The sequence below is a fragment of the Anolis carolinensis genome, chromosome 3 (assembly GCF_035594765.1).
Source record: "Anolis carolinensis isolate JA03-04 chromosome 3, rAnoCar3.1.pri, whole genome shotgun sequence".
Taxonomy (NCBI): Eukaryota; Metazoa; Chordata; class Lepidosauria; order Squamata; family Dactyloidae; genus Anolis; species Anolis carolinensis.
Window position 1 is genome coordinate 266,240,031 of NC_085843.1, and position 12,942 is coordinate 266,252,972.

The 12,942-nt window shown below is 37.8% G+C and overlaps 1 protein-coding gene across 3 annotated transcripts in view; it reads right to left on the reverse strand.

The window, feature by feature from the left end:
- Nucleotides 1–10,611, reverse strand: part of bche (butyrylcholinesterase) — a 53,257-nt gene extending 42,646 nt beyond the window's left edge. For all 3 annotated transcript variants that reach the window (XM_003218163.4, XM_062976735.1, XM_062976733.1), the window contains exons 1-2: nucleotides 10,464–10,611; nucleotides 2,439–3,957 (exon numbers count right to left, since the gene is read on the reverse strand). In XM_003218163.4, the coding sequence (XP_003218211.2) occupies nucleotides 2,439–3,940 (1,502 nt within the window). In that variant the 5' untranslated portion in view covers nucleotides 3,941–3,957; nucleotides 10,464–10,611. The remainder of the gene's footprint in view (nucleotides 1–2,438; nucleotides 3,958–10,463) is intronic.
- Nucleotides 10,612–12,942: the final 2,331 nt, after the last annotated feature.

The following is a 12,942-nucleotide window of genomic DNA, read 5'->3' on the forward strand; positions in this document are numbered from 1 at the left end:
TCTAATGGGAACAGTAGGTATGAAAATACTATTCAACATTGCTCATTCCTTGCCAAAACAGCTTTTCCAAAAGGAAATCCAAATGTGAATAATATCTAAGGTCCCCTCTTCACTGCCATACAAAATCCAGAATATCTTATTTGAATTGGATTATCTAACAGTATAGACTCATATAATCCAGTTCAAAGCAGATAATGTGGATTATCTGATTTAATAATCTGGATTATATGGCAGAAGGGTCCAGAGAGCCCAAAATTTGAGAAAGCATGTAGTGTTCATACATTGTGAATTGTTTGGGGAAGTTATGTGTACAGAAATACACATATCTTGTTCTTGTGAAAGTTGTGGGGTCATGTGCCAAGCCCGTGTTCATTATCCATTTTAAAAGTCCACTGTTTTCACTGATTTTGATTTTTAATGCAAAATCAGTATTTTACACGCATGGACCTTTCATGTGAAATATGTACATAATAGGTCATTTTGCACAAAAAACATGTGTTTCTAGAAATAATATGTGCATTAAAAACAGGTGTTTTTTTTTACACAAACACATATATTGCTCAAAGTAGACACCTATGCTAAAGATTTTTCTAACATATCTTGAGATTTGTGAAAATGGGAATACATAGCAAGGAGAAAACTATGAAAAGTTGAAGAAGATTCATCCTTGTTTGTAAGAATAAAATAGTCAGATTTCTATCCAGAATAATACTTGCCAAGACATTTAACCGCTATTTCATGCACTGTTATTCATTCCTACAACAAATTCCTAAATATTTTCTACCCCATGGGCTACCACAAATATTTTTTATATCACTTCCTCCTGCTGTAGTGATAGCCATTATCACTGTAACCTATGCATACAGGCAGTCCCTGAGTTACAGACATCTGACATTCATATGACTCCTAGATAAGAACGGGGTGAGACAACAAAAAGGCAAATTCACTCATGGAAGGGTTATCATGAGAAAAAGGTGTTTACTGAAGCTTCAACACCAATCCTTGTTTCTATAACAAGTATTTTTTTCAAACTCTAATTCATAGAATCATAGAATAATGCAGTTGGAAGAGACCTCATGGGCCATACAGTCCAACCTCCTGCCAAGAAGCAGGAAATCGCATTCAAAGCAAGCATTCAAATTGTCACAGAAACAGAAAGTCAGATGAAATCTTCTGAACAGGAGCAGAGAGAGCAAAACAAATGTAACCCCTCCCTATGCTATTCAAAACATGTCCTGTTTACAAGCTTGTCTGAGTTATGAGCCATTGCTTAACCCGAGTATCACTTTGACATATGAGCAAAATTTTGACTAAGGAGCTAGCTTTTCTTCTCCCTCTCTTTCCTTGCTGAGGGGTTTCTTCGACCATTTTTTTCATAGCTTCTCCCCCAGTACTTCCCAAGTGGCACCCGGCATTTCCTAACTGCTTTGGCATCTCCTCTGTACCTCTCTGAGGGAGGGAGGGAGAGAGGGAAGGAGGGAAAGAAAAAGAGGAGGATGAGGATGAAGAAGCCACTTTCTCTAAGTCTGGCTCAGCCCCAGGCTGCCTGAGATCCACCTAGGAGCCCATGGCTGGGGCCTTTGGTAGGCTCCCTTGCCCCCACTTGCCTCTTTGGCTCCCTGGCAAAGTGCTTCTGCTGTTGCTGCGGTGGTGGCTGTTACACTAGCCAACACACATTTTGTTGCCTCAAATGTGCTTCCTTGCCACAACTTTGTGCTTCTACCATTTTAAAGGTGATCTTTCCTTTTTATTATTTCATGTGAATGTGTGGGTTTTGCCTGGCTGTTACACTGGCCAACACACATTTTGTTGCTTCAAATGTGCTTCCTTGCCACAGTGGCTGGATGGAACCAAGCACTGCCTATCTCTGAACATTTTTTATTTACTAATTTTCATTATAGATAATCTAATGCTTTGAATTTTGTTATTTATTAGGTACATTTTCTTATTTAAAAACACAAACAAAAATGTTGAGGGGCTTCGGGGGGCTGGAATAAATTAATACCATTTCAATGGGAGTTTGCTTTGAGATAAGAACAATTTGAGTTAAAAGATCAGTTACAGAACAAATTAAATTCTTACCTCAAGGTATTACTGTGTGTGTGTGTGTGTGGATGGAGTTAAAACTTTTAAAATGTACCTGTTCTGACTTACATACAAATTCAACTGAAGAACAGACCTAAGGAACCTATCTTGCCTGTAACTCAAGAATTGCCTATATGTTAATTTGTTATGATAGAGCAATATCACTATTGGAGTAGGAGAGTGAAAACACTGGGGTAAGTGCCTCATTTTCATAAGCAAGCATTTAGAGATTTTTTTAAAAAAAATATTTGAGGAAATATGAGGAAACCAAAATAATAATCATAGAATGCTTATAAAATATAAAATCGTAAATTAATGCAAACACACACAAAAAACCACAAGGAAAAACTTACCCAGTTTTTGCAAAAGTTGCCCAATATTTCAGAATAGATCTACTCAGTGTTTCCTCTGCTTTCGTATAATTAACTCTTCTCTCTAAAGGTAGTCCAAATACAAACTCTATTTCATAACCATGTGGAACTCCCATCCATTCTGGCCAAGCAAGTTTGGAAGACCTATGCTCAAAGAAGTATAAGAAAGCACTGTTCCCTGTCTTGATGAAATATTTTAAGAACTCAAGCACAGGGCAGATGAAATTGTAATCCCCAAGGATCTCACCCATTACATTGCGATATCTGAATGGGTCCTGCTCCTCTTCCCAGTCAGTATAGTGAAAAGCAACAGCTTCCAGCCCAATTTCCTGTGTTTCTGGAAAGGTTAACCTCAAACATGCCCAGAATTCTGTTTCATTGATAAGGCTGTTGTCTTTGTTGAAGCCTGGGGCTCCATAGGCAAGAAAAGGTGCACCTTCATCTTTGTTCACTCCCATCAAGATCTGGGTTTGTTTGAATTTTCCACTCCTCAGCAGTGCAGCTGGTGTGTCAGCAAGAAAGTCATTGTCAACTACTGGAGTGAAATAGAGCTCCAAAATGGCACTGTGTTTTAAGACAGACACTTGTTTGTCAAGGATATCCTGAGGATCTTTGTTCTGAAGACAAGAAATTATCTCTGTTTCATTGCTGCTTGTACAGTGAAGGAGTTGGGCTAGAGCCAGCGTTCTCCGCCTAGCTTCAGAGGGAAGGATTACACCCCATGGGGCATTTCCGGCTCCACTCTGTAAGATTGCTCTAGTGAAGAGAGGATGACTTTGAGGAGAAAGCATATGGTAGCTGATACAACCTGCTCCAGCACTTTCTCCAAATAATGTCACACTTTTAGGATTCCCGCCAAAGGCTACTATGTTGTCCTGGATCCACTGAAGTGCCAGCCGTTGGTCAAACAATCCTGCATTTCCAGGAGCTTCTTCATTTCCTGGCAAAGCCAAAAATCCAAAGGCTCCTAACCTATAATTCATTGAAACAACAATAACTCTTTCTACTCGGGCTAGAAACTTGCCATCATAAACATTCAAAGAGGATGTCCCAGACTGGAATGCACCCCCATAGATCCACACCATGACAGTTGTATTTTTAGGTTTGGGAGAAGGAACCCAAATGTTGAGGTAGAGACAATCTTCATTGAGGTCTGTGTTTGGGTTCCACATTTCTGATCCTATGAATCCAGGGAAAGTATCATCAATGATCTGAAAACAAGAGTTTGCATATTTGCTGGCATTCCAGACCCCATTCCATTTTTCTTGAGGTTGTGGTTTCCTGAACCGGAGCCGACCAATAGGAGGCACTGCATAAGGAATTCCAAAAAAGGCAGTTACTGTCCCGCCAAGCACAGGTAAAGTAACCCCTTTAACTCTTCCATTCTTAGTGTCAATTATTGTGTCATCTTCAGGGATCACCTTCTTGACAAACATATAGAGCAAAAGAAACCACAGAAAAATTCTTGATTGGCCACACTCCATAGCAGACTTGGTGATTTCTGAAATAAAAAAAGGTATTGAGGCAATCTGTTTGGGTATTGGAATTGCTCCATTTTTAAAAAATTATATAATACAGCCATAACACTTCAGTAATACAAACATGTGCATTCAGACCATATAAAGAAGAAAAATCTTAAAATCAGTTACATAGTGGAAGGGGCAACTGTGATAGATGGGGGCCATATTTTGGATTTATTAGTTAATTTATTAGTTTGTATCCCACCTCCATCTCCCCCAAAGGGGACTCGGGGCAGCTCACAGAAATATCAGAACAACAGAATAACAATGTACAATACATCAATAAACAATAACATGCACCAGTTGTAATATTTACATATTAACCAGAAAATTAAAAAACATTTATTAAAAACATAGAATTAAAAACAGTGAGGCTGTAATAGTAGATTAGCAAAGTGCACGTTATAAGTTGCGAATTCAAAACATAGATAAAGTGCTACAAGTTTGTTTGAGGTCAATTTGGGATGAGAGGAGCCCTGAGCTAATGTCAAGTAACCAGGAGAAGTGCAACCAATATAAAAAGGTCGAGGAATATAATTATGATTATGATGGGAATGGGCAATCTTTTCTGGAGGTTTCCAGGAAAGGCAATTCGCGTTCTCTCTATTTTTTCTCACAGAAAAGGGAAGTTTGAGATTTCTGGAGAAGTCAAGATCCATAAAAACTACATTGAGACCACATGTAATACTTAAACTAAATTTTTACTCACTCCCACAGCTTAACACTAATACAAGCCAGTTACATTAATGCTATTGTTTTTACACAAGTCTAGGAGTACATCTGTGATAAATATGATATGTGGTTTGAATGGAATTGTATGAAACATGTATAGTTGGGACCTGGAGACGCTATCCTAAGAAATGGGGCCTGAAAAACTACAAAAAGAGGTGAATTGCTGAACTGCTGGCATTGATGACTAAAGACAAATTATTAACTCTATGGTGGAAAACAACATGTTACATTACCAGAGATAATGACTCGTTTAAGTTAAGGAAGTGTCTACAAGGCTCCTTAAGAACAAAAACCAATTATCTTTTAAGGAAGAAAAGCCAAAATATGAAAAAAAAATACAAGACTCAAGCTGAACTCTAGTAATTATACTAGAAGAGCACCATTCTCCATTATCACAGTTATTCTGGTGGTCTGGGGTTATTTCCTGGTCATCTTTTTCCTTCTCCTACCCTAGGTGTTCTAGGTGAGACAAAGGATCCTGAATGCACTACCACCCTCCTCTGTTAGCAACAGATGAGCTCCAGGATACTTCTGGAAGTCATCTGGCTATCAATATGGACTTGGAAGTGGTGAAGCAACAGCTGTTGTTCTCAAGGCAAAGACAGAAGTTGTTTCTTTCAATTTTCCATGAAAAATGTTATATGGGAACCTCCTTCTACAATGTCTTTAATCAGCCATTAAAAGTATGCCAGCCACTTAGATCATTCTGACCTTAGCGAATTGTTAACCTTGCCTTTACATGTACATGCAGTTAATCCAGAGAGAAGAATCATATTGCATATTTCAGACCAATTAGAGGTAGTCCACCTTGGAGGTTTCGTGGAAAAGGAGTAAAAGAATAACTAAATTGTATTTTAACACTTATTTTCTAAAAATTATTATCACTGTGTGTCTGCTTGAGCATGCATGTGTGGGCATGGATCTCATACAGACTCAGTAGAGTGTATTTTCTTATTTTATCAATCTGGAGCCATCCTATTAATTATTAACCTTAATAAAAAAATACTGAGAGAGCCCTTGAAATAGTATTGAAGCAACTTGAATATGCCTAGTAATTTCTCCTTGAAGAAGGAAGAAAGATATAGAAAGGGGAAAGAATTCTGTGTCCTCATTACTGTCATTTTAAACATTCTTTTCTCAGCTATTGAGGAGTACTTCTGTCCTTAAAAGGAGTGGAGTTAATTTCTGTTGAAAATACAGCTGTGCAGCTCATTTAGGACTGGTTTGCTTGTTGCCTGCTTGGAGTTGAAAGCTGAGAATAGAAAATAGGAACATTTTTGCTTGAAGTGCTTCCTAAGTATGTGAGAGCATCAAAGGAACCGAGGGACAGAAAGGGGATTATCATAGGCAACATTTTACAGATTCAGTTGAATACAAGAGCAAATAAAACACCATAGCATATGGGCTGAGTACTGAAAGAAAGGATTTAAAGTAATAGTAGACTTTATGTAAAGCCTCTTGAGGTGATTCATAACAAACTGAAGAGCATTATCTAGCATTAATCTAACCTTAAACTTTATTCACCTAAAAGCCTCTATATCATCTGTGAATTTTATGCTTTCCAGGTGGTTTGTGGACATAAAAATGCTCACAAGGTTTGGCACAAGCAGAACCCAAGGTCCTATTCCATAGATAAAGTAGCTATGAGTCCTATTTTACTACGGAAAGACTTCTAATTGAAGTAATATTAGCAGGTACTCATATTCTTGAAGGAATCATTTTGATGGCATCATTTGAATAGTTGTCCAGTCTAAGTCTGATTTGAAAATAAAGCACAGTGGGGGGAATGGACTCATAACTGCAGATGGTCCATGATTCGAGACCCAGTACGTCTGGATAAAAGAACCCATTAATGGGTGGTAAAGAAGATCTGCTGCCAATCTGAATGGAATACTCCAGGAAGGGACAGCTGCACTTACATGGAACCTCCTGATAATTTTAAATATAATGTTAAATAATCAAAATAATTGCAAATAGGATCTTATTATTGTATGCATTAAAATTGGGTTTGACTATGGAGTCCTGTGACAGGATCGTATTGACATAAAATTGTTCAGAGGGAATTTGTCATTGCCTTCCTCCGAGGTTGACAGAGGGTGAATTACCCAAGGTCACCAAGTGGGTTTCAAAGGCACAGCAGGAATTCAGATCATGGTTTCCCAGAGTCATAGTTCAGTCTACAAACCATTGGTGTAGTACAACTAAAAGAGGAATATAGATGATAAAACTGAAATTCATACAACAGAATCTCACTCTTCTAAACAAGGACAGGTGATCAAATGCCCTCAGGATGTATTTGGCTGCAAATCTTATAAACACCAGCAATTTTTGTTCCTGGGTTATAAATGTCATTTCCTAACTGGTTCTATCATAAAAAACATGGGAAAAGTTTGAAGGAAATAATAGTACTACCCTCAGTCACAAAAAACAAAGTTTCTGGAACTACTTTCAAAGTAAGTTCCACACAATTAAACAGGAAATAACACTTTCAAACCAGAAACATATTTTTTTCAAATTTTATTACATAGTATACAGAAGTATTTATTCAAAACCTTAATAGTATTTTAACATTAGTAACTTATTTTGTATAAATTGTTCTTGTTTTTCTCTCAGATTTATTGCAATCTTCCTTTAATCCCATTTCTGGGAGAGTGGTAGCTTCAGATCAAATCGCAGTCATCAGTTAGTAAATCAATAACATTTGGAGAAAACCTGGTTGCCTATGCCTGCTGCAGAGGATCAGGCATTCACTTTGAAATCAATGTTCCCAAAGAAGGTCAACCAAGAAGAATCAAATGTTGTACTCCTATAGTCACTTAAAATCTGAAGCTTGGAAAACAGACCCTTCCTTTGCATTTTAAAAATAATGCTCTTTTGAAAGCCAGTATCGCTAGTCCACAAATTTTGTGGACTTCAGTTGCCTTACATGGTCAAAAATATGGCATTATGGAAGATGAAATGCAAAATATGTGGTGGTTAAAAAATTCTCCACCCCTGACTGGATGTGATGATAATTCATTGTTCAGATCTTAGTCTCTGGTGTGTACACTTTCAGTATCAAAATTATGACAAAATTTAGTAAAATGGCAGATATTTGGATCAAATATGACAGAGTTGTAAAAATGTGACATGCTGCCTGAAAAAAGCAATGATCTGCCTCCCCATGTGTACCCAGAAGTTAGTTACACTATTGGAGATGGGTGAAATACATATAGGGCCCCAACCTTAGGAATACTTTTTAGGATTATAAAACATCAACAAAAATGTAGGGCATAATCAAGTACGAGGCAAGCTCTTCCATTGTGTTCAAAGGAAAGGAGTTAAACGTTTTCCCTCCTGCAGTTGACAGATATGGTCTTAACCATGTTTACTTTCAGCTGGACTGTGTCCCATTTTGAGATATATGATCAAATTATAAAGTTTAGAAAATATGAGTATAATATATTAGCAGTTTTAGCCCTCTTCATATCTAAAGGCAGATCCTTCTTGCATACATACACACACGCAATATAACTGCCCCTATCCTTATAAAAAGGGTGAAATTTATGACTCAAAATAAAATAGATCAGCAATTATTAATATTTACTGTAGTTGACCAAAGAAAAAAGTGGGCAAACTGTTTCATATCAGCATCTTGTTTTGTGAAATCAAACACCCCCAAAAAGTATCACTGAGTTCAGAAGATTAACTCCTAAGGAAAAATGCGAAGGACTTTGTCCATATCAACTTTCCACTACCCTGTCACACACTCTTTAGTACTGTTCATTTCAGTAGGATGCAACTATTTATAACAAAGTGGTAACCTAAAGCCAATGCCAGCTATGGAGCACATACACTGGGATTTCTAGTAATGACACTATCTTTATTAATGACTTGGATGAAGGTTTAGAAGAAATCCTTATCAAGTTTTCAGATGACACCAAATTAGAAGGGATAGCTAATACTCCAGAAGGCAGAATAAGAATTTAAAACCATCATAACATATTAGAGTTAAGCCAAAACTAACAAAATTAATTTCAACAAGGAGAAATGTAGGATACTACACTTAGAAAAAAAAATGAAATGCACAGATACAGGATGAGTGACAAGTGGCTCGACAATTTTACAAGTGAAAAAGTTCTTGGAATCTTAGTGGACAACATGAGCCAACAATGTGATGCAGCTAAAAAGCCAATGGGATTTTGGGCTGCATCATAAGAAATATAGTGTCTAGATCAAACAAAATCATGGTGTTGCTTTGGTTAGATCTCACCTAGGATACTGTGTCCAATTCTGGGCACCACAATTCAAGTAAGATATTGACAAGCTGGAAGATATCCAGAGGAGGTGACTAAAATGATCAAAGATGTGGAGACCATGCCCTATGAGGAGCAGCTTAAACAGCTGGCTATGTTTAGCCTGCAGAAGAAAAAGGTGAGAGGGGACATGATAGTAATGATAAAATATTTCAAATGATGTCATAAGGAAAAGGGAGCAGGCTTATTTCTGCTCTGGAAACTAGAGCAATGGGTTCAATTTACAGGAAAGGAGATTCCACCTGAACATTAGGAAGAACTTCCTAACCATAAGAGCAGTTCAACAGCAAAACTGTTGAACTCACTGCCCTGGAGAGTGGTGGAGGCTTCTTCTTTGAAGGCTTTTAAACAGACACTAGATGACAATCTGTTGGGGATGCTTTAATTGTGCTTTTCCTGCATAGCAGGGGATTGGATTGGATGGCCAGTGTGGTCTCTTCCAATTATATGATTCTATGAAAAAGTTAATATAAATTATCAATATAATGAAAATGAATCATTAAGCCACTGTGGTGTAATGTGGTTTGAGCACTGGGCTATGTCTGGAGACCAGGTTTGAATCCCCGATCAGCTATGGAAACCTATTGGGTTATCTTGGCAAGCCATGCACTATCAGCCTCAGTAGAAGAAAAAAGAATCCCCTTTGAACATAATATATTCACCTTTGTGCTACCATGCATCAGAAACAACCGAAGGCATACAACAATAGTGGCTCATGTGTTGATTTTATTTTTTCATCAGGATGTGACTTTACATCAAGTTACACATAAAGTCCGTCACGGAAAAAAAAAGGCTGCTGCAAACTAATTTCAACTCACTTTTAATACTGTAAAAAATGCTGGCTACCAACTCAAAGTTAAACTGCAGCTATTTGCATTAAAACATTTCATTCTGTATTTAAATAGACTCAAGTTAACGGAAAAGAGATTGAAGCAAATATACCTTAGTTTGTTACTTCCAGAATAAAAGAGGTCAGAGGATTCCTTTAGGCTGTCACCCAAATGGAGATACATTGTTAGATACATTTACATTTAAAAAAAATATTTCCATTTGGCTTAGCCATGAAAGTTAAACAAAACGTACTTCAGTATTCTCATTCAGTGAAGCAATGCCATTCATTTCAATGATTGTTTCCTCTCTTTGCGAATCTTTAGCCAACCAAGAAATCTATACACAAGGCTATGTAATCTCTATTTAAATTCAGAAAATGGTTGAATTAATAAATGATTTTTCAGTTCAGTTTAATTTACTTAGCCCAGAATCTGTTGAATAATACTATGGTTCGATACACATGCTTGCTTATTTGTTCCATCAGTTCCATTTACAGAATAGACTTTGTATTCCCAGCAGAGCAACAAATGGCCAGAGCACAACACTTTAGCAGACTGCAATTCTCATACAAATCGAGCTTAACTATAACTTATGCTGATAGAGAGAAACGTAAACAGAGAATCTCTTACCCCAGCTTCTATTACAGAGATGCCAAAGTTTTTTTTTCCAAAAAGCCAAGCTCTTTGATAGTTCAGCAAAATTCAGTGTTCAGCTGCCTGTTTAAAGCTTGCAAATTGGACCGTGCTGGCATTATAATCAACTGTTTAAGACAAAGCTCGCGAGACTTGGCAACAGCAATTTGATCTGAAGGCAGGCGGTCTTTGTCTCTGACATCTGTTCAAAGTGGTTGAAAGGCTTCAAAGTTAACACAAGGAGGGAATTGGAGTGTTCCAAGTTTCCAACCATTTCTCACAAAAAAAGAAGGAAAAATGAAAGGAGATATTAATTTATAAAAGCCATTCTCTTAAAATTATCAAGCAATGCAAGTGCCAAGCAAGTGCAAGTAAAAACTTCCTCTTCTATGTGTTTGCCTTCTGTGTCATTTGCAAGTACATCATACTGTATCTGTTGGTCTTTTAGTGGCAAGGTGGGACTCAGCTACCAAGTGCAGCACAATAGGGATACCACCTCTTTATCTTGTATTTATGATTTTTTGTAAGTAATGTTATAAAATGATTTTGATGGGAAGAATGCAGCAGACCAAACAAAAGAAGGCAGAATGGCAGAATATTATAAGTGGATTACATGTTTTTCTTAGCATTCTCTTCCTCTGAGAATGAGAATATGTGACTTGCCCAGGTCTCCCAGTGGTTTTCATGATGGAGTAGGGATTCAAGCTCTGGTCACTCAGAGTCCAAGTCCAAGTGTCAAACCACTACACTGTACTGTCTCTCATACATCCTAGATTAATAGATATATCTGAAGTGATTAAACAATATCAGATATCCATGCTGCAAAATGCTTTCTTTTAAAAAAGATGCCTCCAAAATAAAATGTAATTAAAATAGGAGTGATGGTACTGATATTATTTGAATCCAGTAATGTGAAAATCACATAATGCCTCTGATCCTGAACCTACATGCTTTGCCACATCATGGTGATTATTTACACCTGTTTAGTGGTTATAGTACCAAGTAATTAAATATGTGAAGCACAAATGGTCTACCTTAGCTCTTAGGATAGTAACTAAAACTAAAAAATGACAACCCTGTTTTCTTAACCTTGCTTATTTCTTCTTTTGCCATGGGATCTGTTTTAACACATCCAAAAGAGATAGAAAGAGATAAAAAGATAGATTGCAATCTATCTGAACTATATTGCAACATTCAAGAAAAAAGTATGAACCAACTGTTATCCAAATTAATCAACATATCCGAGGTGAAAACCTATTTATCACACTGAGAAACACATTACTGGATTTGGCTAATACATGAGGCATACAGGCATATATTGAGAAGTCAGCACACTGTGATAGTGTTCAATATTAAGCTTGGGAAACATGTGATTTTGGTTTACAATGAACATTCATTGTGCACAGTTGTTTGACTGGGACTGGTAGCAATCATAAAGCCACTCCCCACCAAAGCAGAAGGGGTAATGGTAACTGCCAAAGGGTGGGAGGTAATATTCCTTGCCATAGGAATAACGGTTCCCAGTGGAATTTCTGAGCGGATCAAACTGTGATCTAGTTTAGCCCTCAGAGGCACACAAGTGTTAAGAATGGTGGTAGACAATAACATTCAAAGTAAAGGTGCTGTTGCATAATGCTAATACTAGGCATGTGCGATCCATGAAAAAAATGGTTCAATACTCGCTTCCAAAGTAGGGGGCGGTGGCGCTTCATTTCTAAAGTCATTTCCAATTTTTGAACCAAAAATTTCAGAACTTTCCAAAAATTCAGAATTTTCATAATAAATTAGTTAATGGTGGATGCACATGCACAATGGCATAAAACAGCAGTGTGTGTGTGGGGGGGGGGGGGCGGGGGACAACCCGACCTTTTGAATCAAAAATAAAATGTTGTGTTACTTTACTTCTCCTTCTTCTGTATTTTTCAAATGTTTAAAGAAAAATACCCCCCCCCCCCAACAATGGCGCCGCAGAAGGAATGGGCCGGGGCCTGCAGCCAGCAATGCCCACCAGGCTGCAAGGAATTCCCCACAGTCAGGCATGTTTAGCAAACATATAATAATAACTAAACACAGCTGTCTATTCTAAACAATATCCGAAAAATCGTGGTGCATATTTTTCAGATAATGCTTAGCAAACAATAGGCTGGCGGCCGGCAGCAAGCGGAAGCACTGGCGGCCTGGGAAAAAAGGGGGCACACTCACATGAGTTTCGCCCCCCCCAGCCCCAACCTGACCTTTTGAATAAAAAATAAAACGTTGCATTACTTTTCTTCTCCTTCTTTATTTTTCAAATGTTTAAAGAAAAATAAGCCCCCCTCCGCTTCCCTGTCCTTTTTCCCACCCACCCTTTTCCCAGTATCTTCTTTCAATGTCCTGCCCTGGCCCCGAAAAATGGTGCCGCAGCCAGTAATAGCCCCGGCTGGCAGCTGCCAGCAATGCCCACCAGGCAAGAGAGCAATGGCACAGCAGAAAATTC